A 26,609-nucleotide genomic window follows, 5' to 3' on the forward strand; every position below is an offset into this window, starting at 1 on the left:
TTATCTACTACTTATATAATTGTGAACATATAAATAAATTTTATAAATCGAAAAAATATTTTTCTATTTGATATGATATATAATTAAATTTAAATGATAATAACATATATATGATATATTTTAATATTAATATTTATTAGATGATGTTTTTTACTCATATTTTTTTTAATTTTATGTATCTGTTATAGCAAAAAGTCTAAATTAGTGATAACAAAATTTTCACTATGGGATTAATTTTTTAAGTAATTTATAATATTTTTAAAAATTAAGTTGTCGATATTTTTTAAAATATTTTATCAAAAAAAAAATTTCAAAGAAAGTTTCAAAATTAAGATATTTATGTATTTTTATATGGCATATAGTTTAATTTAAAATGATATATATATATTTATATATCTTTTATTTTTGATACTTATTAAATAAGACTTTCAACTTATATTATTTTTTAATTATTTGTATCATGTCATAACAAAATTTTTAAATCATAGATTACAAAATTTGAATGTGAAACTTTTAACAGTTTTAGTAATTTATACTAGTTTTTAAAATTTCAAAATATAATATATAAATAATTTTTTTAATTTTTATTATATGGTTACTATGATTGTTTAATTTATTTTAATTGCTTAAAATTAAACAAATATAATTATAATACACACTTATTTTTATCAAATCTTTATTATTTAAAATCATTAATTGTCATATATATTTTAGCCACATTAGGCAATTCCGTAATCTTATTTATGGAAATAATGAAGTACATTAATAATGTATTTATTGTGGTTTAATAAAAATATTATTATATATTTAGATGGACCAACTTATTTCTTTAAAGATTCTAAGAATCATTCTAGTGATGACACGTGGCTACAAAAAAATGTTGAAATGCTTCTCAAATAATACATAGGGGATATATAAAATATATAACACTAACTAATATTAATGTATAAAGAAATGTAAGAACCAATATTATTAAAAAGTATCGTGTATATGTAATTTTCTCGTATCAATATTAAACGTGTCTCAATCAAAGACAATTTGTAACATTGTACTTTAGCTTGCTCGAATTGAAATAACCTGTTTGGTCAAAACGCTTTGAATTTTGGAAATGGCTGCCCTTCTCGTTCTCGCCCCGTGACGCTGGCGACTCATAAACCCTAGCCGCTCTGCGAACAAGACGAACGGCTTGGGTTTCACAGAGGGCTGATTTACTCTCCCCCACCATGGCTTATGCAGCGACCAAACGAAAGCGCGGCGTGAGGCAAGACAGATTCTCGGACAAGCCAGCTTCCGATTCTACAATACCCCCCACACTTTCTAGATATAAAGTCCGCGAATTTCACGCCCGTTGCAGAGGATTTCTTAGATTCAGATCACTGGTTCGTCGTAACAAGAGGAGGACAACAAGCGTTTGCTTAGGGATTAGTCATCATGAAGCAAGCAATTTATTTGGTTACAAGTTTGATTCAAGCAAACCCATACATGAAGATGAAGTGATTGATTTGGTTGATGAAGAAGATTCAAGCATTGAACAAGCTGCTAAGGAATATTCTTCTCCTTCTCCTCCCCGTGCTCCAAAGGGTAGCTATCTGAGCGTACCATTGATACGTCGATCTCCCCGTTTGAAGAAAAAGCGCGCTGAGGTACACTACTCTTCTTGCTCCAGTCTTATGGAATGAATAGAGAACAGTTATAGAGTATCTACTGAGGGATGTTTATTATAGAGAGTTGTGACAAGTTGTTTGTTTGGTTACGAACGGTTGTCATGTGTTCTGTTTCTGAAACTTGTTGTTTATTTGAAGGTATCTCGTGAACTCTTTATCCCGCTCAAAGAAGAGGAAGATGCTCAAGTCAAAAGTGCCTTCTCTGTGAGAAATAGGTAAGCTTCCACCACAATGTCATCATGCTATTTATTTAGGAATTTGACCAATCGTATTCCCCTCTCAGGATGAAGGTCTTGGTTTTGCATAAACATTCCGGCATTGAAATTCGCGGAGAGACTTTACAATGCCTCAAACCGTGTGCTTGGCTTAACGACGATGTGCTTATTCCGTTTTCTTAATCTCCTTTTGTTGCATTGATGATTGATTCATGGTGTTTCAATTTGTTCTCTTTTTATAGGTCATCAATCTCTATCTCGAATTGCTGAAAGAAAGAGAAACTAGAGATCCTCAAAAGGACTTCAAGTGTCATTTCTTCAATACGTTTTTTTACGTCAAGGTTCTCTTTTAGTCCGTTAATGGCTGTGACAGTTGTTGATGTTTATTAATATTCACGAGCTTATGTATATTTCCCTTTAAATGAATTTGTTCAGCTAACAAGACCCAGTTACAATTACAAAGCTGTCAGGAGATGGACCAGACATAAAAGGCTCGGATATAATCTTATTGACTGTGACATAGTGAGCTTTTTGCAGAACCTAAAGCTTTTGGTTTCCTTTCTGTAAATCTTACAAATATCATCCGATTTGATTTTGATGTTGAACCTGTGCAGATATTTGTTCCTATCCATGGTGTTGTACATTGGACCCTTGCAGTGATTAACATAAGGGAATGCAAATTCATGTATCTTGATTCACTTAATGGATCTGATCCTACAATTTTGACTGCCGTGGTATAGTTTCATGATCATAAACTTAAACCCATTTACTTTTTTTTTACAATGCTGTGATAGTTGTAAGTAATGCTGGGACTTGAATTGGTTTAGGCTAAGTACTTTGTGGATGAAGTGAAGGACAAGAATGGTAAAACTATTGACATTAGTTCATGGGACATGGAATACGTTAAAGACCTTCCGCTACAACAGAACGGGTACAAAATTTTAGTGTTGCTTATCTTATTAGAAAAAACTCCTTTGGCTATGCGAGTTTATATCTTGATATGAGTTCTGTTCAGGTCAACATAATATATCAAGGTTTCTAATAGTTTGCTACCTAGGTTGCTTCTGTGATACCATAGTTTATAGCTTGTTTTGTTCATTTTAATTTATGACTAGCTGCAACTAAATTCAACCGCTCTCTTATAGCAGTTTGTGTTATGCAGTCTCTGATGATAATCCTCTCTTGCCAATTGTCCAGGTACGACTGTGGGATGTTTATGCTTAAATACATAGATTTTTACAGTAGAGGACTGGGGCTGAAGTTTAGCCAGGTAATAAAAATATATCATCAAGATTTACATTTACTTCTGGACATGATCCCCTAGGCAGCAGTTCTTATAGAGAAGATGAGTATTGGGTGATAACATGAGCGAAGATTGATATAAAAACATGTTTCCTGTTTTCATTTTGTCTTATTTCTATCGTTTTCAGACGGACATGCCATACTTCAGGGTAAAAACAGCTAAGGAGATACTGAGACTGCAAGCCGATTAGAATTTTAGAAAGCCAACAATGTTATATTTAGAAACCTCTCAAGTGAAATCTAATTTGCTTTGGCTATGGTGAATGCCAAGATAGCTTTTTAGGAGCTATCGGTTAATTTTTCTGTGGCAAATAGAATTGAAGGGGTTGTAGCTTACTTCAGTGATGAATATTGTAAAAGCCAACAATATTACTGTCGGAAGCATTTGAGGAAAAATCTAATTTTCTTTCTCTGAGGGACTTAGGGAGAACCTCATAGTCATGGTTGCATCTTGGCATTGCTCGTTTGTATTTTTATTTTGCAAAGAGAACTAAAGCTTAGTTATTATAATTGATTATCTTGCAACGGTGTTTCCAACAGCGTTATTTTAGAGTACTAATACTCATGGCTGCTTTTTGGAGTGTCTCTCTGCAAAGTTATTTAGCTGGAAAATCAGTTTATGATGAGGTCAGTAATCAGTATCAACCGCAAAGGTGATACGTAACCAGTCCTTAAGCAACAGCTCGACCTGCCAGAACCGCCATCTGTTATTTTAAATGTCAAACAAAGCTCGTTAGCAAGACAATGATATATTTACCGGGTAGAATGATAATGGATTCCTCTTCAGCCTGCTTGCAGCAGAAGTCAAAGTCATCAGTGAAATCTTCCAGTAGCAAAAGGTTTTACCTTCACCTGCACCAACAAATAGTTTAGTTTCTGAGCATGAGATTAACTGAATGTTGATTCATTACCATTGTAAACATTGACCCCTCGGGTTTACAGGGGCAAGTGATGCAAGGGATCTTTTTATTATCCTGTTAGCAAATCTTTGTACATTTTCTCACGAATTCAAGTTTCGATGAGAAGAACTCCTCATTCGGATGGCCTTGATAACTAGTAGGATAAAGAACGTTGGAGCTTCTGTTGTCTTTGTTAACGACTTAATAAGAGACTGAACAAACTAATAGATAAAGAAACACAGATAAATCGCACATACACTCTTCACAAGATATCTCTCTAATAAGCAAAACAATGTGGTCTCAATTGCTAAGAAACAAACCCACCAGAGCCCTTCATGATGCTGTGAGGGTCAAATGTCACCATCCAGGAATGCACCATCTTTTGGATATGGCGCCCAACAAAATTAGAGGTACTATCTTTACAAACTCCGCCATGGATACAACATGGTTTGTCACCAAAATGGCTGAGATCAAAATTATTCCAAGCTTGCTAGCCGTGTCTTCAATCTTCATTCACCATTTTGAAGATGACAGGAACACATTTCCATAACAAAGTCAGTGTTGTTCACGTAAGGTAACCCATTTCCACTGCTGAAAGCCTGAAACGAAGTAACCAAAAGCGACAAGGATATCAAGCAGTGGCGCACCCAACATAAAAATTTACTGGGGTAAAAATATATTGTATATGTAAAAAAAAAGATATAGATGCGGAATATAGCAGCAAATCCAGTTTGCGTCTCTGCAATGAGGCAAATGAAACCTACAGTCATCTTTTCTTCAGCTGTAAATACGCCACTCAAGTATGGAAGGCACTAGTGGGGGGGGGGGGGGGGGGGGGGATATCTTACAAGGAGCTTTTACCACGGAATGGAATGACATAGTTGGAATGGTTTCAAACACCAGTCTGCCACCAACTAAATAATTCCTCCTCCGATATGCATTTCAAGCCACGGTTCATACTTTGTGGAGAGAAAGAAATGGCTGTAGGCATGGAGAACAATCACAAACTGCCAGCATGATTACTAAGTTTGTGGATAAAGAAATTCGTCTAAAGCTTCTCATGGTGAAGGGGCTGGGGTACAAAATACCTTGAAGAGGGGTTGATCGCGTGGTTTGAGACTAGGGAGTCAAGACCATGATGTTTTTTTGTGGTACAGATTCTTTAGAATTCTTTGTCTTATACACAAAAACTAGAAACACTTGATGTACAAAAGTTTGTTTGAATAAAATTTTACATTTATTCAAAAAAAAAAGATATAGGGGTTATGGTGGGGAATTAAACCCGAGTTTGTGGGTTCAGTGGTGCAGTTTCACAACAATTTTGCTGTAACTAACTAGTTAACATGGTTTGTAAATCTAGTTTATATAATTTTACTGGTGCCAACTGATCCCACACCTCTCAAATGGTTCGTCATGATGGAGTCAGGAGCCATAAACACTACAAGAAAACACAACATTAACGACAGTAAAATTCGTAACATGTAGATCGAATTTGAAACTTGTTGGCGTCTCAAACCTTTTCCTTTACCACTTGACCACAAACTCCGAGACTGAAAATTAATCTTAATGAAAAACTTCTGAAAATCCAATCTTGATGCAGCCATTGGCGAACTAGAAAAGTTTGACGAACTGGATGGGTGAACCAACAAGAAGATGGAACCAAGAGCAGCAAAGGTGAACATAATATAAATCATTCATAAAAATTACACAGTTATATAAACTAAATGTAAAATATTTATCAATTATTATAATATATTTATTTTATAAATATTTATATCCGTGCATGAGCACATAAAATTACCTAGTAATAATAAATATATATTAAATAATGATAAATATCATAGATAACGCTAAAAAAATTCCGTACATAAATATTACAGATTTTTTTTTATTTATTATTTTGAAATAAAAACTTGTTTTAGTACTATTTTGAGAGTATTTCTCAAAATATAATTGTCTTATTTTTTTTAAAAAAAAATTGTATTTTGTATGGAACATTCTTATTTTAAAGTGTACATCAAAATGTTGGAACATATGTGTTTTCTAACAATCTGAAACATATCTTATTAAAATAAATATCTTTAAGTTATTGTATTTGAAATTATAAATAACCAAAATAAATGAAATAAAAATCAAGATTGATTTGAAAAGATAAAACGTACTATAAAAAGGAATATCATGGGAATTTATTTTTGATTACACAATGGATTATAATTTTTTTCATTGCTAATTTCCCGTGTTCATGAGATAAGTTAGAAAAAGAAAAATAGTAATAGAAGTATTTTCGTGAAGGATTTCGTAAAACATATTTTTAAAATAAAAAGAGGCATCCTAAATAATAAAATAAGAGAGAGAGAGAGAGAAGGAGAGCAGCATAATCGTAAGAAGTATGTGGTTGTTCCTTGAAAGCAGGTTGTGATTATCGCCTTCAGATCCGAATCTATCTCTCCTTGTTCTTGGAAAAAGATTCTCTTTTGGATTTGTGTTTGTGGATGAGATTGTGGATAAAGCCATCTTCTATTTCTGGACTGCTCAAACTCATTCTCTTCTTATTCCTTCAACTACGACTCCTCTTCTGATTCTATCCAAACTTTTTGAGAGAGCTATAGAGCCGATCCCTTTGATCATCAATAGTTTGAATTTGTTTTGTTTCTCATCATCACCAAATCGGTGTCTTGTTGTTGAATTATACAATCCTGGCGTTGAGCGAAGGTAGCTTGAGGTTGAAGATTCCTTCACCGGAAACCACTAGTTTCGATTTCGATTGCGTTGGTGGTCTGGAGTGCCTGATAAGCGTATTCAGGGCCCTTGATATGGGGTCCTGCTTATCATCATCATCTTCAGGGAGGAGGAGATCCATTCCTCCCGGTGGTTCCAACAGGAGGAGGAGGAAGAGCAGTTCCAAGAGGAGATCTTGCAGTTCTTCTTTCGACAACACGGGAGGAGAAGATGAGCCGCTTCTCCACAGGATCCCTGGAAGGATGTTCTTGAATGGCTCTACCGATCATGCCTCTCTCTTCTCCCAACAGGGCAAGAAAGGTCCTAACCAGGACGCCATGATTGTCTGGGAGGTTCGTTCGTTTGTGCTGTTAAAAAAAAAACCAATTTTGTTGTTTTTTTCCCAAGAAAAGTAATTAGTATGTCGTGTACATTCTCATCAAAATGTATTACTTCAATATAGTTCTTGTTATCTTCATTTCCTTTCTAAAAGTATTCCATCAAATGTTTTACTCCAAGGAACTATTGATTTAGTTGACGAGATCCTTGTCAAATGAACGAGCTGTTTGATCCTTAGTTGAATAGCGCCTAGTGTCACTCAGCTGAATATTTGATTTGTTTTGAAATGTTTCAGAATTTTGGGTCGATGGCGGACACTGTTTTTTGTGGTGTATTTGATGGACATGGTCCTTATGGTCACGTTATAGCGAAGAGAGTCAGGGATTTGCTTCCGCTCAAATTAGGCTCTCACTTGGAGTCGTCCTATGTCTCCTGCGAGGAGGTTCTTAAAGAGATCAGCCTCAACACTGCTGACAGAAAGACCTCTGAAAGCCTTGTCCACATCTCTGCTAATGGAGAATCCCGAGTCTACAATAAGGATCAGGATATGGTTCAGACACTCTTGACTTCAATTGTTAAAGCCTACAGATTCATGGACAAGGAATTGAAGATGCAAGTGGATGTTGATTGTTTTTGTAGTGGAACTACTGCAGTTACTATGGTTAAGCAGGTAGTTAGTTTGGACCAAAATTTCTCATTGTTGTTTCTGAGTTTTGTTTCGAAATCTTGATTGTTTGTACTCTTTTTTTTCTTTTTGTTCTTTGGGTATAGGGTCAACATCTTGTTGTTGGAAACATTGGGGATTCAAGAGCGGTATTGGGTACGAGGAACAAAGAGAATAAACTTGTTCCTTTTCAGTTAACTGAAGATCTCAAACCAGATGTTCCAGGTTATTTACCACTCTTAATAAAGGTTTTGAAACCGTTTACGCTTGATCAATTCCATCGTCGTTATGTTCTTCTTACGGAACTACTAGTGATGAAACTTTAGTTTAAGCATTTAGACATTTGAGAAGATAATTTGGTTTTATCAATTAAAGTTGGAGTTTTCTTGTTCCCAGCTGAAGCAGCAAGGATAAAGAGATGCAGAGGACGTATATTCGCTCTCCGGGATGAACCGGGGGTTGCCCGCCTCTGGCTTCCTAACCACAACTCACCTGGTCTGGCCATGGCGCGTGCTTTTGGAGATTTTTGCCTTAAGGACTTTGGTCTCATTTCTGTGCCTGACGTGTCTTACCGACGCCTCACTGAGAAAGATGAATTTGTTGTCCTGGCAACTGATGGGGTAAGAGACACATCACAGTGTCTGACATAGTGTTAGTAGTTTTGAATAAATGCATAATGGATGTGCAAAACTATTTGGTCTTTTAAGTGTAAGTGTTTTTCTATCTTGAAACTTTTGCTAGATTTGGGATGTGTTGACGAATGAAGAAGTAGTGGAGATTGTAGCGAAAGCACCAACACGTTGCACAGCTGGTCGAGCCTTGGTGGAAGCTGCAGTGAGGAATTGGAGATGGAAGTTTCCTACTTCAAAAGTCGATGACTGCGCTGTAGTTTGCCTCTTCCTTGACTCGAAACCAGACAAATTATCAACTGCTTCTTTCTCAGTGGATAAACACATCAGCAATGGCCTTTCTGAACCGGACACAGCATCAACGTCAACTCCAGGCTCAGGAACCGAATCACCTGAGCTCAATGGAGTCGACAGAATCGTGAATCTGCACATGCACGTGCCAACCAAAGAGTAGAGAGATAGAACAGAGGCAGGAGGTGAAAATGTGAGATTAGACTTTGTCTATCTCTCTCTCCATTTCAGTTTTTTTAGTCTCAATGTCTCTTATGCTCTATGTTCCCGCCAAAAGTCTCTGTTTGTATATAACTCTGCCAATACTTTTACTACGGTCTCTCTTTTTTCCCCCCCTTTTTTGTAAATAAATTTCTGAAGCCGCATTTGTGTTTGTTTGAGCAATTTTTATACGTTATAAACCGCATCTGCGTTTGACCAAAAAAAAAAAAAACCGCATCTGCTCTTTAGAACCAAAGTACTGTTCAGAGTGTTTACTCTGCTTTTGTGCCTTTAATGCTTTATTTTGGTTGGGATGCTGAGGCACATAAATCCAAGGCAAGAGTCCTTGATCCTTCCTCAGATAACATCAACGTTTCAGGAGAACAAATAAATAGTGAATCTAGAATGTGGCATGCCAAGGAATCTTTGTCAAATAGTTGTAAATCAGATGATATGTATCTATAACGACTTTTTTAATTTTTGACCCAGTTTAATTGTAAGAAACCATAAGTTTTCTCTATTTAATTAGAAATTTCATGATGACTTTTAAGAGAGGCTTATGGAGTGGTGAATTATTTTCGGAATGACATCGGAACCACCTTCAATAGCCACCATGAAAAAAAAGTCATCATAACCACCTAAAAAGGATAAGAAACGCATCAAATATATTTTGGAAGAAGAAGAATGGATGATAAAATCAGTGAATTTCGAAGTCAAACTATAGGGTAAGTTCTTCACTCATATGTCTATCTATAGCCCAAAACGGAGCTTCATTTAGAACTTTAGTTTAAGAGTTATGATCATTTGTATGAAAGGGGGGTCAGCTGACACCCTTAAACAATATATATGTGGTTTGTTAAGCTAGTACAACTGAATTTTGGCAGCTCTGGTGGTTATTTTACTTAACTAGATTGCATAGAACACAAACTCAGTGTTCGATGATGATCTGGTTGGGAAAAGTGTATGCAATCTAGTTTTTCCAATGAACAAGGTAAAAAAATAGAACAAAGCAATGAAATATACGAAGCTCTTGGTCATTTGTAGGTGGAGGCTAAGTTGCTGAAGATTTAAAAATTCTATAGAGATTGAAAAAAAAAACTCCAATTGTTTAGACTGATTAGGTGATAGTCCTTTGATCAATCACTCTAGTCCATTGACTAGTCGAACAAATCTCTGTGTAAAATCCTTAAGTGACCGAGCAGGCGATACACAAACAAATAAAATCTTGTCATTTTTAATCGCATGACAATATTGCATTCCTACTTCTTTGAACAGATAATAGTGTCTTCTTTCCCAAAACATATTTTTGAGAAGTAAACCTTTTTTGTATAAATTACGGCCAAAAACTAGAGCAAAACAAGAGAATATAAATTTATCTTTGAGAGTTATACACGAAAGAATGAGCAAGTTAGTTGTCTATGTAACTTACATGACTCGAAATGCCAAGTCGCAACCACAAAGAGTTTCAAATGAGTTATAAAAAAACAATGTATATCCTTTTAGCAAAACTATAAAGTAAAAGTATAGAAAATCGAAATTAGTATCGATAATAACGTTACAAGTGTTCCGTTAATCACCGAAGAAGCAGATTGTACGAGATTATCTGCTTTAAGTGAGTAAGCAGCTCCTGATCCATCTTTCACTTTGATGCTTGAAGAGCCTGAGAGAGAAGAAAAAAACATATTTGTTTGATTTCTTCTTTTCAGCTAGTTTAGTTTTCAGGTTCTAGATACTTACAGTTGTGGTCTACCCATCCAATGACCTCATTATCCAGATCGTATACTACTAACTTGTTCGAAAGCACCAAATCTACAAATGAAGAAAACCCAATTTGAGGACTGATACACATGGGAGACCATAAAAACACACAGATGATTTAAAGATGAGAAATATCCGATAGTATGATTTGAAAATTACCGCCCAAAAGGATTACATCGGATCCGTCCTGCGTCGTCATTCCACCAGATTGCCAACCAAAGCAGTACATGTCTTCCTGTAGGAAATGGAAAAGCTCAATTTGTGGACGAGACAGACAAAAATGTATACAAGAGCAAGGGACTCTCTGAATATTCGGTCTGACACAAACACATCAAAGTAGAAATTGACTTACACGAAGTGAGAAAAGATAATCTTGCGGGTGAACAGTCAGTTTGAGTGAGTCCTCGAAATGAAGATTGACTACCGGGAATGCTTTATCTGTGCTGCAGGTACAATAATGAATATTATTAGCACATCCTTGGCCAAAGCATCTTATAGATCTTCTTGTTTCTACACATGCAATTTGAGTATCTGTGATGAATGTTTTACTTAAAAGCAAATATATATAACATTGTTGGTATCAAAAGTGTAGAAACACAAAGCAAGTCATCTTACTTTGAAGTGAAACTGAAGCACGCAAAAGTCTCCTGTACCATGTGCAGTTTCACCGGTTGTCTAGTAGTAATCTATTATTATAGTTACACACAGATCAGTCAGGGTTGTGACGACTAAAAACTAGAAACAAATTAAAGAGTGTAAAAGAGTTTTCACCTTTTTAAGTAGGGAGTTGTAGAGATTCTGAGGTAAGTAAGCTAAAGTTGTACCACTGTCAATAATGGTTCCTCCATTTCCGCCAAAACTAGCAATGCTTGGTGGGAGATCAACAGGATCGCCATCTACATCTATTGCCTTTAAAATGACGTTGTAATGTACCCTAAACAAACAACATTGTTGGATAAAGTTGTTGTTATACATAATATACACCACAAGCTTAAATGCCCTAAAAGAAAGAAGAATTCTACATTCAAAGATGGTGTCTCTCACTTACTGATTAGGAACCAAAGGAGTTGTTTTCACAACTGGAGACTCAACTTCCCCAACAGCAAAGATCCCACCTCCATTAACATTGTCTAGGCAATGTGCAAAAACCCTCTTCACACTTCCCGCCGCAGCGAGTTGTGAAATGATAGAGGTGTTTGCTTGTCCAAATCCCATAATGCCATCAACGGCTGAGTCAGTCTGCCCAAGTTGCCCTGATTGGTTGCTTCCACACCCGAAGACAACTTCTTGAGCAAGAGGTGCGGTTCTAAGGTTACCAGTGACTTGATCGAGGGTAATGTTATCCTTGACGAAATCACCGTCACTGGTGCTTCCATCTCCATAGACGACATGGTAACTACAGGGCTTCTTCTCGGGTTCGCAAGTGTCTGATTGCGAAATCAAGGAGCAGAAATCGTCGTCGCACCAAACTTTCTTGGAAGTGGAGGAAGCTTTTGAGTCGTACAACGACAGAGGTATCTGCATTGCATTGCAAAACAAACCAGCTGAGAATGAGAATGATCTGAAAAAAAAAAGTTTGAAAAAAAAAACAAAAAAAAAACATTACACCGAGATCAGTTTTGACAGGACATTTGGAACAAGGAGCACAGTTGACCCAAAGTATATCACTTCCCGTATCAACTTGAACATGATAGTACTTTGGTGGTGATCCTAGCTGGATCTTCGTGAAGTATAAACTGCATATGAATATGATCCAACACAAAATGTAAGATTGAAACTAAAGATCACATTCAACTCTAGTTTTTCAAAGATGTAGAAAATAGTGTGAGAACCCGATCGAGTCAGCTCGGCTATCACCGCCGAGAGGGAGATCGACGTTGGCGAGCATCCGAGCGTGACGGAAGGTGTCGTGAGATTTGAGCTCCGATAACTGTTTATCTTTTCCTGCGAACTTATGCGTCACATTGAACACGAAACTGCCGGAAGCAAACTGGATCACCATCGTTAAAACGGCCGCTATGATGCGTAAACTTAGACTCAGATCCATTGCCACCACCATTACCCTCTTTTTGATGTAAACCTCAGAGATTTAAATCGATATCAAATCCAAAGAAAAATACAACAATATTCAATTCAAGAAATTTTCAAATTTTGTATTTTTTTTCTTTCTGTGTATTTTTGTTGATTTGGTATCTCTAAATTGAATATGAAACATAAAGTAAAGGAAGTAAGAGAGGAAGGGAGGGGGAACATGGGAACGAGATGGGAGGGAAACGCAAGCGAAAGCCACGCCTTTCCAACGGTGATTTTCAACATTTTTCGTCATTATTAGGACACCCTTTTTAAATAATACTATTTTCTTTTAAAAAAAAAATGATTAAGAAAATAACGGAATTAACTTTTAAAATTAGTAATAGTAAGAATTGCTTCCTTGGCTTTTCTTGTTTCTCTCAATTCCAGCAAGAATCTCTTCATTCCTTCGCTTTTCTTTGTGGATCAAAACGTTTTCCTCCTTTTCTCAACAACAATTTTGTTTTCAACAATAGAAAAACTACTCTTGGGAAAACTGTTTTTTAGAGCAAAAAAACGGTAACTATGTCCCTTTAGACTAATCTATATTTTGTGTCATATTTTCCTATAACACCCTTTAATATTTTTGAAAATAAATTTAATAAATAGTTTTACAAACAAAAAAAATTTAGAAAAATAGTAACTTTTGATAAAATACCTATATGAACTTAGTGATATTTTTTTCAGTTATAAAAAAGTTAAAATTATAAATTTCATATTATGTTCTAAATAAAGTAGAAATGACATTCTACAAAGTAGAAAACAAAATCCACTTTTTTCATTGAATCTACAATGTTTAGAATATGTGATCTACGTAAATAGGAGTATTCTAAAAATATTTAGAATACACATTCCGCGCTTAACCTATCGTTCTAAAATCTTTAGAAATTAAAATCTACACATTAATATAAATCTAAAACACGTAGAAATCGACTTCTACAGATTTACTATAAATCTAAAATATGTAGAAATCAAAATCTAAACATTACTATAATTCTAAAAAACTGTAGAAACCGATTTCTACATATTAATTGTATTCTACAGATAAGAAATCAGTTCCTAAAAATATGGAAACAAAATATTTGGGAATATTCACTTTTATATTTTGAAAAAAAAAATCGATTTTTAAAAAAAAATAAAAAAAAACAAAAAAAAACAAAAAAAACAAAAAAAAACGAAAAAGGAATTAAAAAATTCAATTTTAAGGGCATTACTGTCATTTTGAAAAAAATTAGTCTAATAGGACATAAATTAGTATAGATTAATATAAAGAGACATAGTTACCATTTTTTTGCTCTAAAAAAACAATTTTCCCAAAACTCATTAACTTATGACGAAATCAATGGTAAAAAACCTTTTTGTCAACACTCAACAACATATGTTATCTGAACTCGTGTACTCAATATAGAACATGTATGTCTTGGAACATGTGAGATTGTGAAAACATTAAAAGACTTTTTGCATTTTTGAAATTTCTTCAAATAGACTGAACAACTGGTCATTCCACCGGTGTACAATATCTCCACCAACTACGAGTAATTTTAAATCTACTTCGATTTGCCAAAAAATAATTCTATATTTTATTACCAAATTAAAACCTCAAATTTTTGCATGTAGAATGGATAAATTCCTTCAAATATTTTTAAGTCTCATTATTCTGTCGAGATCCTTTTATTTACTATACATCCACTTGAAAAAATATTGAATATCCTCTAAAAGCCATATATTTTGCACGATCTCTAAATTTTGTGTCAACTTGTAAACCATGGTTTATAATATTTTAACCTTGATTTAGACTAATATATTTAAGATTAATCATATTTTTAAACGGTAGGCACCAACCGTTTGAACCGAATTTGGTCGGATATCGGTAATAGAGACGAAATTCGTGGTGGGTTAGTTCAAAGGTGTTTTATTAGATCGGTGAAATGTTCGATTATAAATAAGAAAAAATTGATCGAAAAGTAAGCCGGTGTTCAGAACGCTGGCGAGAAAAGTACAAATCAGCGAGAAATAAAAGAGCAAAACTTTAATTCTAGCCCCAAGCGTGTATGTGTACGCTCAGATCCACCTCTTGCTCCTTCTTCCTTTTCTTATATAGGTGCTCCTTTGTCATCCTATTTAAGGTTGGTTTGCCTTAATTGGCTTATTGTGGCTAGGCCGAACGTTCAGACCGATCAATCTCTTTTTGGGCCAATCTGATGCGTTTATGTGGCGCCGAATGAAAAGCTGAGCCGTAGTGGTTATTTGGTCGGGAACTGCCAACTCAAACTGGCGTTTGGACCGGTTTAACGGGTCGAGTCTCCTATTTTTCCAACTATTTATCTTATCAATTTTAATTTTATTAAACCATAAAAATTAGATAGTATAAAATCATATAGTATAAAATTTAAGCGATAAGAAAGGCTCCAAAGCGTGCGTAGTGTGGATTATTCTCTAGTTTTGTATAAATATGTTTGATAGACCATGGATTTTACCCACTTTTAGAAATGGTTAATAAGTGTTTTAATAACTAATTACTAGTATATGTAGTCTATTTAGAGTATTTACATGTTCAGGTACTGATACGATCCTGATCAGGCTCAAACTTAAGGGATCGGATCCAATGAATGGGCTAGCAAACACACTGATCAAAGCTTGGCTGAATTGGCAGTTTCAACGTCTCATTGGAATGATTTATGAAGTTCTGGATAGATAGAGAATGAGAACTCTTATACAGCCTTGCCACAACTTGAATGAGAAGGATTAAACCATCAGATCAAACCAGGAGTAGAGAAGCTGAACAAACCAGGAGCAGAGAAGCTGATTAAACTAGGAGCAGAGAAGCTGATCATTGTTTCAGATAGAGCCGTTTTGGTGAGCAACAAAGAAGAGATCAAGAGCAATGCACCTGAACTCAAGCTGAGCTTTAGAGACCTCAATTATCTTCCTAATATGCATGGAAAACAAGGCAAACACGTCAGGAAGGAGATGGATTGGGTTAGATTTGAAGTTGGCGAAATAAAGCTTTTTCGGCCCATAAAGAGAGTTGCAACCAGAAGCTTGATCCACTTTATCTTTTGCTGGACCAACAGGACGTGGAGGATCTAAAGAACATTAGGAGACACTTCAAGATCAAGTTCAAATCATGGCCAAGAAGAAACCAAAGAAGAACCAGCTTGTTGGTTAATTTCTTATTTGTAATTCAAAACCGATGTAAACCAAGTTTTAATAGAATTAGGATTTGACCAGGAAATAAACCAATTTCGAATTGGATTAGGATTATAATTAAACTAAACCATTCTCGTTTAGGATTAGGGTATGTTAGTCGATTTCTATTTATCATTGTACCCAGCTGAGAAATCAATCAATCGACGTTTTTTATCATCTTCTTTGTTTTGAGTTTTCTCTCAATTCTACTGGTGTGTAATATCCAGCTTGGGTTCTCTGATTTGGTGTGTCATATCCAGACCAGAGGCCTTGGTGTATGAGGAGGCGAGCCATCTCTCTTGTGTCCCACATCAATCCACACACCTTGATACAGATCGAGTCTTTGATTCTCTGTTTGCAAGGATTATCAAAGTATTTACCCACCTACAAGAGATCCAAGGAGTTACAGCCTATCCAGGGTCGTACCAGGTACGTTCTGGAGAAATATGGTGATTTTGGAGCCTTTTGCGATGCAGAACTGCACATACGCGTCAGATGTATAGCTATGGATGGAGACCTTCTCACCGTTAGATTGAGCCCATCATTTGAAAAAGATAGAGCTTTGAGTTAGCGTTCTAATGCCACCGGTTTGAGGTCGATTAGCATCTTATAGTAGAAGTTATGCTCGTTTTACTGAAGAGTAGTGAGTCTGCCTCGCGAGAGGAAGATGTCGAGGAGATGAAGGAGTGTCGACCGATAGTCCTCTTGTAACTCCATTGGTTTTGGTTTTATTTATATTTTATGTTATTCATCTATTCATCTATGATTTCTGTGACAAACTTCATGCTTGAATAGATTCACTCGTTAGGTTTAGGGTTCAAATAGGTTATGAGGGATTAGCCCCAAATATATAATTTCTAGGTTGTGATATTCATCAATAGGATGTTCTTACTGCTTGTATTCTAGAGTCGCGAACTAGAACCCTGATTTTAGAATCATTAGGCACAAGTGATAGCTTGGTCTTTTCTCTAAATAGATCTTCATTGAACTAGGATTAGGAGAAACAAGTGATCACTTTATCAACCCGTGCGCAAAGCTTGCTAAAATCGTGTCGATCGATATTCCATTAGAATAATCGATCGACGTCGTGAAAAGTGTAGCTATCAATATTCCTTTAGAATCATCGATCGACACTTTCTAATTGATCGACAAACGATAGTTGAGATCATTAGATCTAGTTAATAGACAAATCTAGAAAGCGAAAGCCGATCGATTTGTTCTTAACTGTTGAGCTCTTTAATATCTTGCATACAACACTTAGTCTTTATATCATTATAATCCTGATTACCTGAATAGAAACCCTAGATCTAGCAAAACCCCCTTCCATCAAACTCCATCAATCTACTGAACAACTACGTTGTTCATCCTATTTGTTTTATTTACTGCTTTCTTATTTATTTGCTTAGCTTAATCATAAACTGTTTATATCTATTGTGTGCCTTAATTCTCTGTGGATTTGATCCATAAGTACTACAACTGAACCTCTTATTGAGAAAGTAAAGTCATTTCTTAGGGTAATTTGAGTGATATCAATGTTTCCTAATGACTTAAACCTATTAAAACTTAAATTTGACCCTTAATTCTAATCGACAACCCTAATTAAAGAAGGACTAGACCTAGAGCCGCGCGACCGCGTGGGTATTAATTTTTTGTTTTGTTTTTTTTGTTTGTACCAAAATGATGCATTTGTAAAAGTTAGTTGTATTACATTGATTATTTTTTCTGTGTTCATAATCTATATTGTATCACTGATATTTAGTATCATATACACAAATCAAACATGTATATATAATGAAATTTATTTATACGATATATAGAAAACAATTTTTTTTTTGAATTATGAAAATATCAGATCTCAAGAAAAAAAATGAGTTAGTATAGTATGCAAAAATTGATAAATTAGTTATAGCATTTCAAAAAAAAATTAATATATAAACATTTAGATTACAATTTGAACAATAATAAAATAATTTAGGAGCTTAATTTTGTACTAAGATACATAATAGTTTGGGTAATATTTAATAGTTCAAGGCCCAAAATTTTAAAGCTCATGTCTAACTCGAGCATTAAAATACCTGAAAATCTAATATATATATATATAAAGAAATGTTCGCTCTCTCCCGTGAAGCCACGTCATCAATTCGTGTGTTCTGGGAGTGACATGTGTCCCATTTTATATTTAGGACCAAAATAAATGAATGCAGTTAAGGGTAATTGAACCCAGCACCTCTAGCACTGGTAATTTTTCTTATAACCACTAGGCTAAAGTCACTTTTTATAAATATATGGCCGCGAAAATACTTATTATCGTGTCAGCTGGAAGTCCATGCTTCTTCTGCTTGTGGCCAGGGCCGACACTGAACGGACGTCAAGATGAAGATCATGAAGTTAAAAACTTTGCTCCAAACAGTTTTGCAATGTTTCCAACCTTTATAACTTGATGCATATAATATATATCAAAATACATTTGTTGTACACGCTTTTATTAGTTTTCCTTTTAAAAGAAGGTATTTACAGTTATAAATGTTTTGTGCCAGTGAAGTAATGGTTAAAAAATCTCTATACATATGTCATTTTAAAATAACAATCAACTTCTATATATAGTCAATACATATATCCATGTTATATTCTAGACTAAATATTTTCTCTTTTAAAAATATAGAAAACAATTTTTTTAATCTACAAGCAAATGTTGTAGAGGAAGTATGCATTATACAAAATAATATATATTTAAAATACATACACAAAAACATAAAAGTTGTTATAGGCCTCTTTCTGACACATGCACACTTCACTATGAATAAGAATTAAAAAAAAAACAGTATTGTCATCAAACTTTATCACAAATCCACATTTGTACATCTATAATTAGGAGTTGGACAATTAGTTAATTTGATACAATACCAAAGCAAGAATAATCGAAAAACAACTATACCACCGCATACTAATAAGTAAGACATAACAGATAACCAAATTCTTGAATCTTAAAACAAATTTCAACTCGAGCATTTAGTGAATATCAAATTAACTAATATCCCGCCCGTAGGGCGGGACGACCCTAGTTAAGAGTATTTTGAAGTAATTGAACAAAATACTTCCAAATCTAGTGGTAAAAATATTACTAAAATTTATATTACATAGGAGTTTAGAAATTATGATAGATATCCAAAACACTTTACTGAATTGAAATCATAAGAAATAGAAAACTATTGGTTTGTATGTGTAAAAAAATTATTTAACATATAACAAACTATTTTGGGCTTATATTTTATAAAAAGAAAGTTATTGCTGGGATACAAATTACTCAAAAAAATCTTGAATTTATTGTTGACTTTTCCGCTAGTCAAGGAATAAAGAATTGATTTGGAAACAATTCATAGATAATATATTACTAGGTATTTTGTCCGCACATGCAGGGGCATAATCATCTTACGAATACTTATTATTCTATATCTTATTAGTCTAAAAATCAGCATTATAAAACTCTAATTGGTGAACATATTGAAGTAAAAAAATTATGGTGAATTTTTTGTTCCTCATAATTTATACCAGTTATGTTGAAATTTTAGTCTAATTATTGAAAGGTAGATCTCACTTTTTCCTTCTAAATTCTCAATGGAAGAATGAATTTATAAGAAAAAAATTCACTATGCAATTTTGATAAGGAACAAACTGAACAAAAATCCATTTTTTTTTCAATTCCTGAAATGAAATTTTACTTTTTATTTTGTTCATTTTTTTCATTCTTCTAGTGCTCACCAACTGAAGCTATAGTGTTTCACGGATTAAACTTAAACTCATTTAAAGTAAAAGCAAGAAAAATTATTTTGAACTCAGTCACAAGTTAAGTTATAATTTATGATTTTAAATAGTTAAATCAAACATCAAATTATTTATATATGTCAAAAAAACATTCACCAAACTATGTATTTATTGTTGTATTAAAAGTCTTAAAACACTCATATATTAGAAATAGTTTAGAAAATATCTTTATATAAATTTTTTGTTTGACTAATATTAAATTATAAACTGTTTTATATCTTAGTTTTTTAACTTTATAATAAAAATATTGTTTTCAGATAGCAGCACAATATATATATATATATATAAGATTTATCTTAATTTTTAAATATATTTTCACAATTTTATTATATTTGTTAATAATTAATTATTTAATATAACATAGAAATTTAATATTATGAAAATAAAATGTGTGTTTTATTATATATAAAATTCATTACGGGTTTTGTGAAAATTAATAAATACTCAGTTAAATACTAATAATAAATCAATGACCTATATAAAAGCTTATACCCTAACATTACAAGAAAACGTAGCAGTAACAACAGCGGTTTACGACGAAATTATTTCCTCATAAATTTGCATGGGCTTACAACGCAATTACGACGAGACATTATTTCGTTGTAAACTCCATGGTAATTTACGAGGAAAAGATTTCGTCGTAAAGTCAATGTAAGTTTATGACGAAAGTACGTGGAAAGCGAAATAGTTGTAAACGTTACATCAACATTACAACGAATCATGTTACCGTTATATTTAGGTGAAAACGTGTATTCAATGTGCTTTAACTTACCTAAATTCGTTGTAAAGTCGTTGTAAATGTTCCATGTAAAATCCATGTAAAACTTTCCTTGTAAAATTGTTGTTATATTTCTCTATATATATTTCGTACGTTCAAAGAAGAAGTCATCGAACAACTTCATCATAACATTCCGATCATATTGTGCAACCTGGAGAAAATATTTCCTCCTTCATTTTTTGACGTCATGGAGCATCTAGTTGTCCACCTACCGTATGAAGCATTGCTTCGTGGACCTGTTCACAACGGATGGATGTATCCGTATGAGCGACAGATGAAACATTTGAAGGGGAAAGCAAGAAATCTTGCAAAGGTAGAAGGTTCAATAGTTGCGGGGAGTTTGACAGCCGAAACATCTAACTTCACATCATACTACTTTGCTCCAACTGTTCGTACAAGAAAAAGAGTTCCTAGGAGATATGATGATGGTGGAGTACCGACATCATATCCAATTGATGGTGTTCCTGACATTTTCTGCGAAATTGGACGGTTTGGTGGTAAAACGAAAGAAGTATGGTGGTCATGTGAAGAAGATAAACATAGTGCCCACACTTATATTCTGCTCAACTGCGAAGATGCAATGACCCGTTACTTTGAAAGGTAAATATTTTTGTGAATGTTAATTATATGAATTGAAGTTAATTATGTATGATTTGATTATTTGTTCAATTTGCAGGATGTTTGTATCTCAAGTTGAAGAAGCAATACCAGGAATATCTGCAACTGATGTGGATACACGTAAAGATAAGCACTTTGTCAAGTGGTTAAAATCACATGTAATATATGTCATACTATTATATTAATTAAGTAAGTGTTTAAGAATATATATATGCTTTTTGCAGGTTGATTATGACGATCCTTATTATCCCGTATGGTTTCACGAATTGGTTCAAGGTCCAGTTGCAAAGGTCACCACATCACCTATGTATTTCACACGAGGATTTACCTTTCACACATACGAGTATGGGAGACATTGGGCAACGAGTAACTATGGAATATGTGTGAAAGGTGAAACAGACTTTTATGGGATATTGCAGGAGATTATTGAAGTGGAATTTCCGGGGTTATTGAAGCTAAAATGCGTCCTCTTATCCTGTTGTGAACCGAGGGATTCGGTATAACAAATTTGGTGTTGTGGATGTCAATTTTGGGAGAAGATACAAAAAATTTGAGCCTTTCATTTTAGCTTCACAAGCCGAGCAAGTTAGCTTCCTTCCTTATCCTCGGCTTCAAACTTTCGGGATAAACTGGGTAACTGCTATCAAAATTACACCTCGTGGACGCATTGTCGTTGGAGAAGAACCGCCCTTGTAAGAAGAAGACTCTATCACTGAAGTTGAGGTACGAGAACAACCAACTGATGAAATCCTTTTGATCGACCCGCAAAACTTTCAATATGAAGATATTCCCGAAAATGCGACAGATGAAGCACGTGAAGACGAGTTCGAGAGAAGCGACGATGATGATTGTAATGATAGTGATGAGAACAAAAACGATTTAGAGTGATGTAATAGTGACGAGAACGAAAACGATTTAGAGTGATGTAATATATGTATCAAATGTTGGATTTCTCTATTGTAACGTATGTTAAAAGAAAGAGTAAGAAGTAGTATCAAATAAGATATGATGTTAGATGATATGTGACTTTGGGGTTTAGGGATTTCATTCTCGGTGTTTAGGGTTAAGCGTCGTAAAATCGATGTAAAAATAACACGGAAGACGTAATTTCGTCGTAAATGGAAAAACGCGGGCCTGGTAATTTCGTCGTAAATCGAAAAACACGGGCCTGGTAATTTCGTCGTAAATGAAAAAACATGGGCCTGGTAAATTCGTCGTAAATGGAAAAACGCGGGCCTGGTAAATTCGTCGTAAATTTACGTCACTTTTACGACGAATCCTAATCTATATAAGGAGACGCCGAGAGCGAGGCTGCCTCGCTCATTCCTCCCAATTTCCTTTGCTCTCTCTAAGGTAAACTCTCTCTTCTCTCTCTCTTTTTTTTTTTAAATTAGTTTAGGTGATTAGTTAGGTAACAGAATTAGTTTAGGTGATTAGTTAGGTAACGAAATTAGTTTAGGTGATTAGTTAGGTAACGGAATAATATTTTAATTATGTCGTAATTGATTAAATTTATTTTAATTATTTTTAGATGGCTCCTAGAAGAAAATCAGCAGCACCTAGTTATAGAGATTTGTTTGGCGACGATGGTTCCGGTACATCTTCTTCCGGTCCATCGTCTTCCGGTCCATCATCCTCCACCGCAGTTCCAGACTCTCAGCCTTCTCAGAGAGTTGCTTGGAGTACTCCTCCACCGATGCCTCCACCGCAGATGCCTCCACCTCTTCCTCTAGCGGCTGCACCTCAGCCTATCCCAGAAGGTGCAGTTCATCCGGATCTGCGTGTGCCTTCATATGCCCCATTCGCGAGATATACGGTGGAGGATTTGCTTGCCCAGCCTGGACGGGAGTGTTTGGATGTTCTAGACCCCGATAACCCCCAGGAACTTATTGGTAAGTTATAAATATTTATTACATTAAAATTTAAATTATTTTTATTTTCTAACGGTTAAATTGTTTTCCTTTCAGGTTTGGGCCTAACAACCGTGTTGGCCGGAGCGTTTCGAAAACGATTAAGGGTTACTACGACGGGGCATATCCAAACTGGAACAAGACTCCAAATCACGTTAAGATCACTTGGTTTAAAATGTTTGCGGTAAGATTTTTAAATTTAATTAAATTTTCACTTTTAAATATGTATATATTTTTTAAATATTATTATTAATTGTAATTTCTTCAAAATTTTTAATTGTGATTCAGCAAAAGTGGCATTGGTCTTTGGGAATCACCGAGATGGTGAAGGCGAAATTCGTTGCAAAAGCAAAGGTCCGCCTCTGCAACACAGTCTCCGATTGGAAGGACAAGTGGGAGCTCGACGGGTATGAGGGAAAGCCCACTGAGCTCACGAAGGATGTGTGGGATGGCCTCATCGCCTATTGGAAGCACCCCTCTTCGATCAAAAAGGCCAATTCGTGCTCGGCTTCTCGAAGAACGAAGGATAAAGATGGTAATTTGTCCATGCTTCACAGAACCGACCAAAAACCACATGCAGGCATCCGTCTAGAAGTTGGAAGTTTTGTTTTAAATATTTATTTTAAAATATTCAATTAATACAATTTTTAATTTTTTTTTTTTGTAGTTGGAGAAGACGGGAGTCTTACCATCTCTGTCTGATCTATTCAAGATGACTCACGCCACATCCGACGGAGTTTTTGTGGATCCGGCATCTGAGAAACTCGCTCAAGCAGTGGCTACTCGGATTGAAGAACGGGAGACTCAACTAACTCAGGAGTCTCCCGATGGATTACCCGTCACATTGTCCACCGAAGAAGCCGACATAATCTTCGAAGAGGTACAACTTAAAATTTTTGCTACATTATTTTTAATATTTTAACATAATTAACTATATTAATATATGTTTTAATTTTATAGCTGGCTCCTAGAAAGAAGGAACGAATAGTCGGTATAGGCTCTGTTAACGAAGTTGCAAGGGCAACTTCGTCATACACTTCGAGACGGGATGAAGAGACTTCTCAGATGAAAGCTCGAATGGATAGCCAGCAGGTTCATTTAGACTCTCTTGAGGATTTGCTAGACGTGATGGCCGTGGGAAACCCGGTTATGCAGAGAATGTTGAGTCAGAGAGGAGCCGCTCTTGGGTTGCCAGTACGAGATCCCCAAGAGTCCGATCCAACTCGTCAACAGCTGAGCAACCCCACCGACTACTTCGATGATATGTAGTTTTTTTATTATTTCGGTTTGTATTAAGAATTTAAATATTATGACTTTTAAATGCTTTTTTTAAATATGTTTTTTTTATTTTCATATTTCGTTTTAAAATTAAAATTATTTAAAATTCTGAATTTAAAATAAATTCAAATTTATATATTTGAGGTTAAAAACAATATTCAAAATATATTATAAAACGAAACGTCGATGTAGGCTCGACGTAAACATTTACGACTAATTACCGTCGAAAATATTTACGAGGCTTTTACATCGAAAATTTTACGTGTTCTTTACATCGAAACCATTACGTGGAGTTTACATCGAAAAATTTACGAGGGTGTTACATCGAAATGTTTACGTGTTTGTTACAACGAAAGTGTTTACGTCTGCTTTACATCGAATCCATTACGTGGAGTTTACCATGAAATATTACGTCTCGTTTACGACGAATATATGCCCTGCACTTTACGAAGAATATATTTCGTCGTAAATTTAACAAGTCATTTACGACGAAACGTCGGTTACGACGGGCGTTTTACGACGAAACGTGTTTCGAGGTTAATTCGTCGTAACACCCCGTTTACAACGAAGTTACAATGTATATTGCCCTCGTAAAAAATATGTTTTCTTGTAGTGTAATTAAATATGAAAAATAAGAAAATAAGAGTTTTAATATAATATATAGATTTAAATATTATTAAATCAAAATTCGTTTTTAATTATATATAAAATTCATTACAAATATTTTTTTAAAAATTAATAAATTAGTGATTCGGCTAAAAATTATTAATAAATCAATGTGTAAGCTAAAACCTAATAAAAATATGACAAATAAGCAACATTGACTAAAATCATGGAAAACATAACAAATAAGCAAAATAAAAATAATCATACATCTAATTACATATTTTATAGTTATATTATTTAAAATTAATAAATTAATAAATTAATGATTCAGCTTAAACCTAATTAAAACATGACAAATAAGCAAAATTACCTAAAATCATGAAAATCATGACAAATTAACTAAATCACGTTATAAATAATAGTATAGATATATTTATATAAATATAATAGATAGCGATAATTCAGGCTATAGTTTCTATATTTTATAGGTATAATAAAGATTCTGACATTGATTATAGGTTTGGATAGACTAATAAAAGATATTTTGTTTTGATTCTGAACTTATTGATTTGGTTTGTTCAGAAAGATTAAAAAATCGATTTGTATAGATGATTTGATTTCATTCATAAAGAAAAAAAATATGTATCTATCTCGGTTATAGGTTACAATAATACGATACCAATTAGAACGTGATTGAACATTGGACTTGTGGAGAAATAATTATTAATATATGTATGATAGCAATGAAGACTCGAAGTCATGATTTTTGTTTTAAAAAACTAAAGTTCTGTTTCATTGCTCTGTTTACAGGTTCATGAGCTATAGGTGCTCATAGGTGTTGAAGAAAGTTGTAGGTTTTAGTTTGGAGGAAAACGATTTCATTTTCCTGAGATTTTTCAAACTGTAGTTTAGTTAATAAAAAACAGATTATGTTCAATTAATTGTAGGTACGAATTAGAATTAGGAAAATGTATTTATTAATTGGAAAAGATAACATTAACTAAAGTAAAGATTATTTATAGTTTCAGTAGCATCACAGTATAAATAACTTGCAAAACTAAAGGTTAATTTATTTTTGTACTTCTATTTTAATAATATAGATTAAAATCAGATTGATGTTTTCATCAGGTTAAAACATTAAAAACCTGTTTATACAAAAGATTTTTGTTCCCAAAGTTTAGGATAGCATCAAACCAAGTTTTTGTTCCCAAAGTAGCACTCAAGGCTCAAAGTCACAAAAATAGATTTCATTAAAGAGATAAATATACACTTATACCCTTTGGGTTAACTAATCCAAACCTTAGGGTTTAGAGTTAAGGGGTGGGGTTTTGAAATTAGGGTTTAAAATTTTATAAAAAATAAATACTAAAATAAAAAATTTAAAAACAGTTTCAAAAATATTTTTAAATTATAAAAAGAAAATTTGAAAAAAAAAATAAAAAAAATAAAAAAAAATTATAAAAGTTTTGAATCTGAAAACATATAATCTGAATCTATAAAAAAAAATTTCATTTATTTATTTTTTATTTTTTATTTTTTTGTTTATTTAATTTTAAACTAAGGGTATTAGGGATATTTTACCCTTTAATGAATGTCATTTTTGTGATTTTTACCTTCTATTGCTATTTTTGAAACATAAATTTCAAAATGTGCTATTA

General features: G+C 34.0%; 4 protein-coding genes across 5 annotated transcripts; 3 read left to right on the forward strand and 1 right to left on the reverse strand.

Moving 5' to 3' along the window:
• The first annotated feature begins 863 nt into the window (after positions 1 to 863).
• On the forward strand, positions 864 to 3,702 carry LOC103849182 (putative ubiquitin-like-specific protease 1B). Of its 2 annotated transcripts, none has more exons than XR_004457425.1 (9): positions 864 to 1,643; positions 1,803 to 1,879; positions 1,948 to 2,041; positions 2,122 to 2,220; positions 2,315 to 2,401; positions 2,494 to 2,613; positions 2,707 to 2,810; positions 3,042 to 3,149; positions 3,310 to 3,702. XR_004457425.1 is itself a non-coding variant. In XM_009125988.3 (9 exons), exons 1-9 carry the CDS (start codon positions 1,224 to 1,226, stop codon positions 3,370 to 3,372), a joined length of 1,137 nt encoding a protein of 378 aa, XP_009124236.1. In that variant the 5' UTR covers positions 870 to 1,223; the 3' UTR covers positions 3,373 to 3,700. The 2 variants fall into 2 exon arrangements, 1 of the variants encoding a protein (XP_009124236.1); XM_009125988.3 differs by having other exon boundaries at positions 870 to 1,643; positions 3,077 to 3,149; positions 3,310 to 3,700.
• Positions 3,703 to 6,826: 3,124 nt separating this feature from the next.
• Positions 6,827 to 9,124, forward strand: LOC103849181 (probable protein phosphatase 2C 74). Its single transcript, XM_009125987.3, has 5 exons — positions 6,827 to 7,151; positions 7,433 to 7,807; positions 7,909 to 8,026; positions 8,198 to 8,421; positions 8,543 to 9,124. Exons 1-5 carry the CDS (start codon positions 6,894 to 6,896, stop codon positions 8,882 to 8,884), a joined length of 1,317 nt encoding a protein of 438 aa, XP_009124235.1. The 5' UTR covers positions 6,827 to 6,893; the 3' UTR covers positions 8,885 to 9,124.
• Positions 9,125 to 10,269: 1,145 nt separating this feature from the next.
• On the reverse strand, positions 10,270 to 12,879 carry LOC103849180 (aspartic proteinase-like protein 2). The gene is made up of 9 exons (XM_009125986.3): positions 12,513 to 12,879; positions 12,287 to 12,416; positions 11,729 to 12,198; positions 11,452 to 11,614; positions 11,296 to 11,366; positions 11,033 to 11,123; positions 10,840 to 10,915; positions 10,660 to 10,731; positions 10,270 to 10,582 (listed from the first exon to the last, which is right to left on the reverse strand). Exons 1-9 carry the CDS (start codon positions 12,737 to 12,739, stop codon positions 10,431 to 10,433), a joined length of 1,452 nt encoding a protein of 483 aa, XP_009124234.2. The 5' UTR covers positions 12,740 to 12,879; the 3' UTR covers positions 10,270 to 10,430.
• Positions 12,880 to 18,813: 5,934 nt separating this feature from the next.
• Positions 18,814 to 26,304, forward strand: LOC117133704. The gene is made up of 2 exons (XM_033290524.1): positions 18,814 to 23,947; positions 24,028 to 26,304. The coding sequence occupies exons 1-2, from the start codon at positions 23,780 to 23,782 to the stop codon at positions 24,334 to 24,336; spliced, it is 477 nt and encodes a 158-aa protein (XP_033146415.1). The 5' UTR covers positions 18,814 to 23,779; the 3' UTR covers positions 24,337 to 26,304.
• Positions 26,305 to 26,609: the final 305 nt, after the last annotated feature.

This window comes from Brassica rapa, chromosome A04 (assembly GCF_000309985.2).
Source record: "Brassica rapa cultivar Chiifu-401-42 chromosome A04, CAAS_Brap_v3.01, whole genome shotgun sequence".
NCBI lineage: Eukaryota > Viridiplantae > Streptophyta > Magnoliopsida > Brassicales > Brassicaceae > Brassica > Brassica rapa.

Coding starts and splice junctions, on each gene's coding strand:
- LOC103849182 (XM_009125988.3), top strand. CDS start 1,224: ATGGCTTATGCAGCGACCAAACGAAAGCGCGGCGTGAGGCAAGACAGA. Junction 1,644..1,802: donor TGAAGAAAAAGCGCGCTGAG/GTACACTACTCT, acceptor GTTTATTTGAAG/GTATCTCGTGAACTCTTTAT. Junction 2,402..2,493: donor ATCTTATTGACTGTGACATA/GTGAGCTTTTTG, acceptor GAACCTGTGCAG/ATATTTGTTCCTATCCATGG.
- LOC103849181 (XM_009125987.3), top strand. CDS start 6,894: ATGGGGTCCTGCTTATCATCATCATCTTCAGGGAGGAGGAGATCCATT. Junction 7,152..7,432: donor ACGCCATGATTGTCTGGGAG/GTTCGTTCGTTT, acceptor GAAATGTTTCAG/AATTTTGGGTCGATGGCGGA. Junction 8,027..8,197: donor TCTCAAACCAGATGTTCCAG/GTTATTTACCAC, acceptor TCTTGTTCCCAG/CTGAAGCAGCAAGGATAAAG.
- LOC103849180 (XM_009125986.3), bottom strand. CDS start 12,739: ATGGTGGTGGCAATGGATCTGAGTCTAAGTTTACGCATCATAGCGGCC. Junction 10,916..11,032: donor ATTATCTTTTCTCACTTCGT/GTAAGTCAATTT, acceptor CATTTCCTACAG/GAAGACATGTACTGCTTTGG. Junction 10,732..10,839: donor CGATGTAATCCTTTTGGGCG/GTAATTTTCAAA, acceptor CTTCATTTGTAG/ATTTGGTGCTTTCGAACAAG.
- LOC117133704 (XM_033290524.1), top strand. CDS start 23,780: ATGACTCACGCCACATCCGACGGAGTTTTTGTGGATCCGGCATCTGAG. Junction 23,948..24,027: donor CCGACATAATCTTCGAAGAG/GTACAACTTAAA, acceptor TTAATTTTATAG/CTGGCTCCTAGAAAGAAGGA.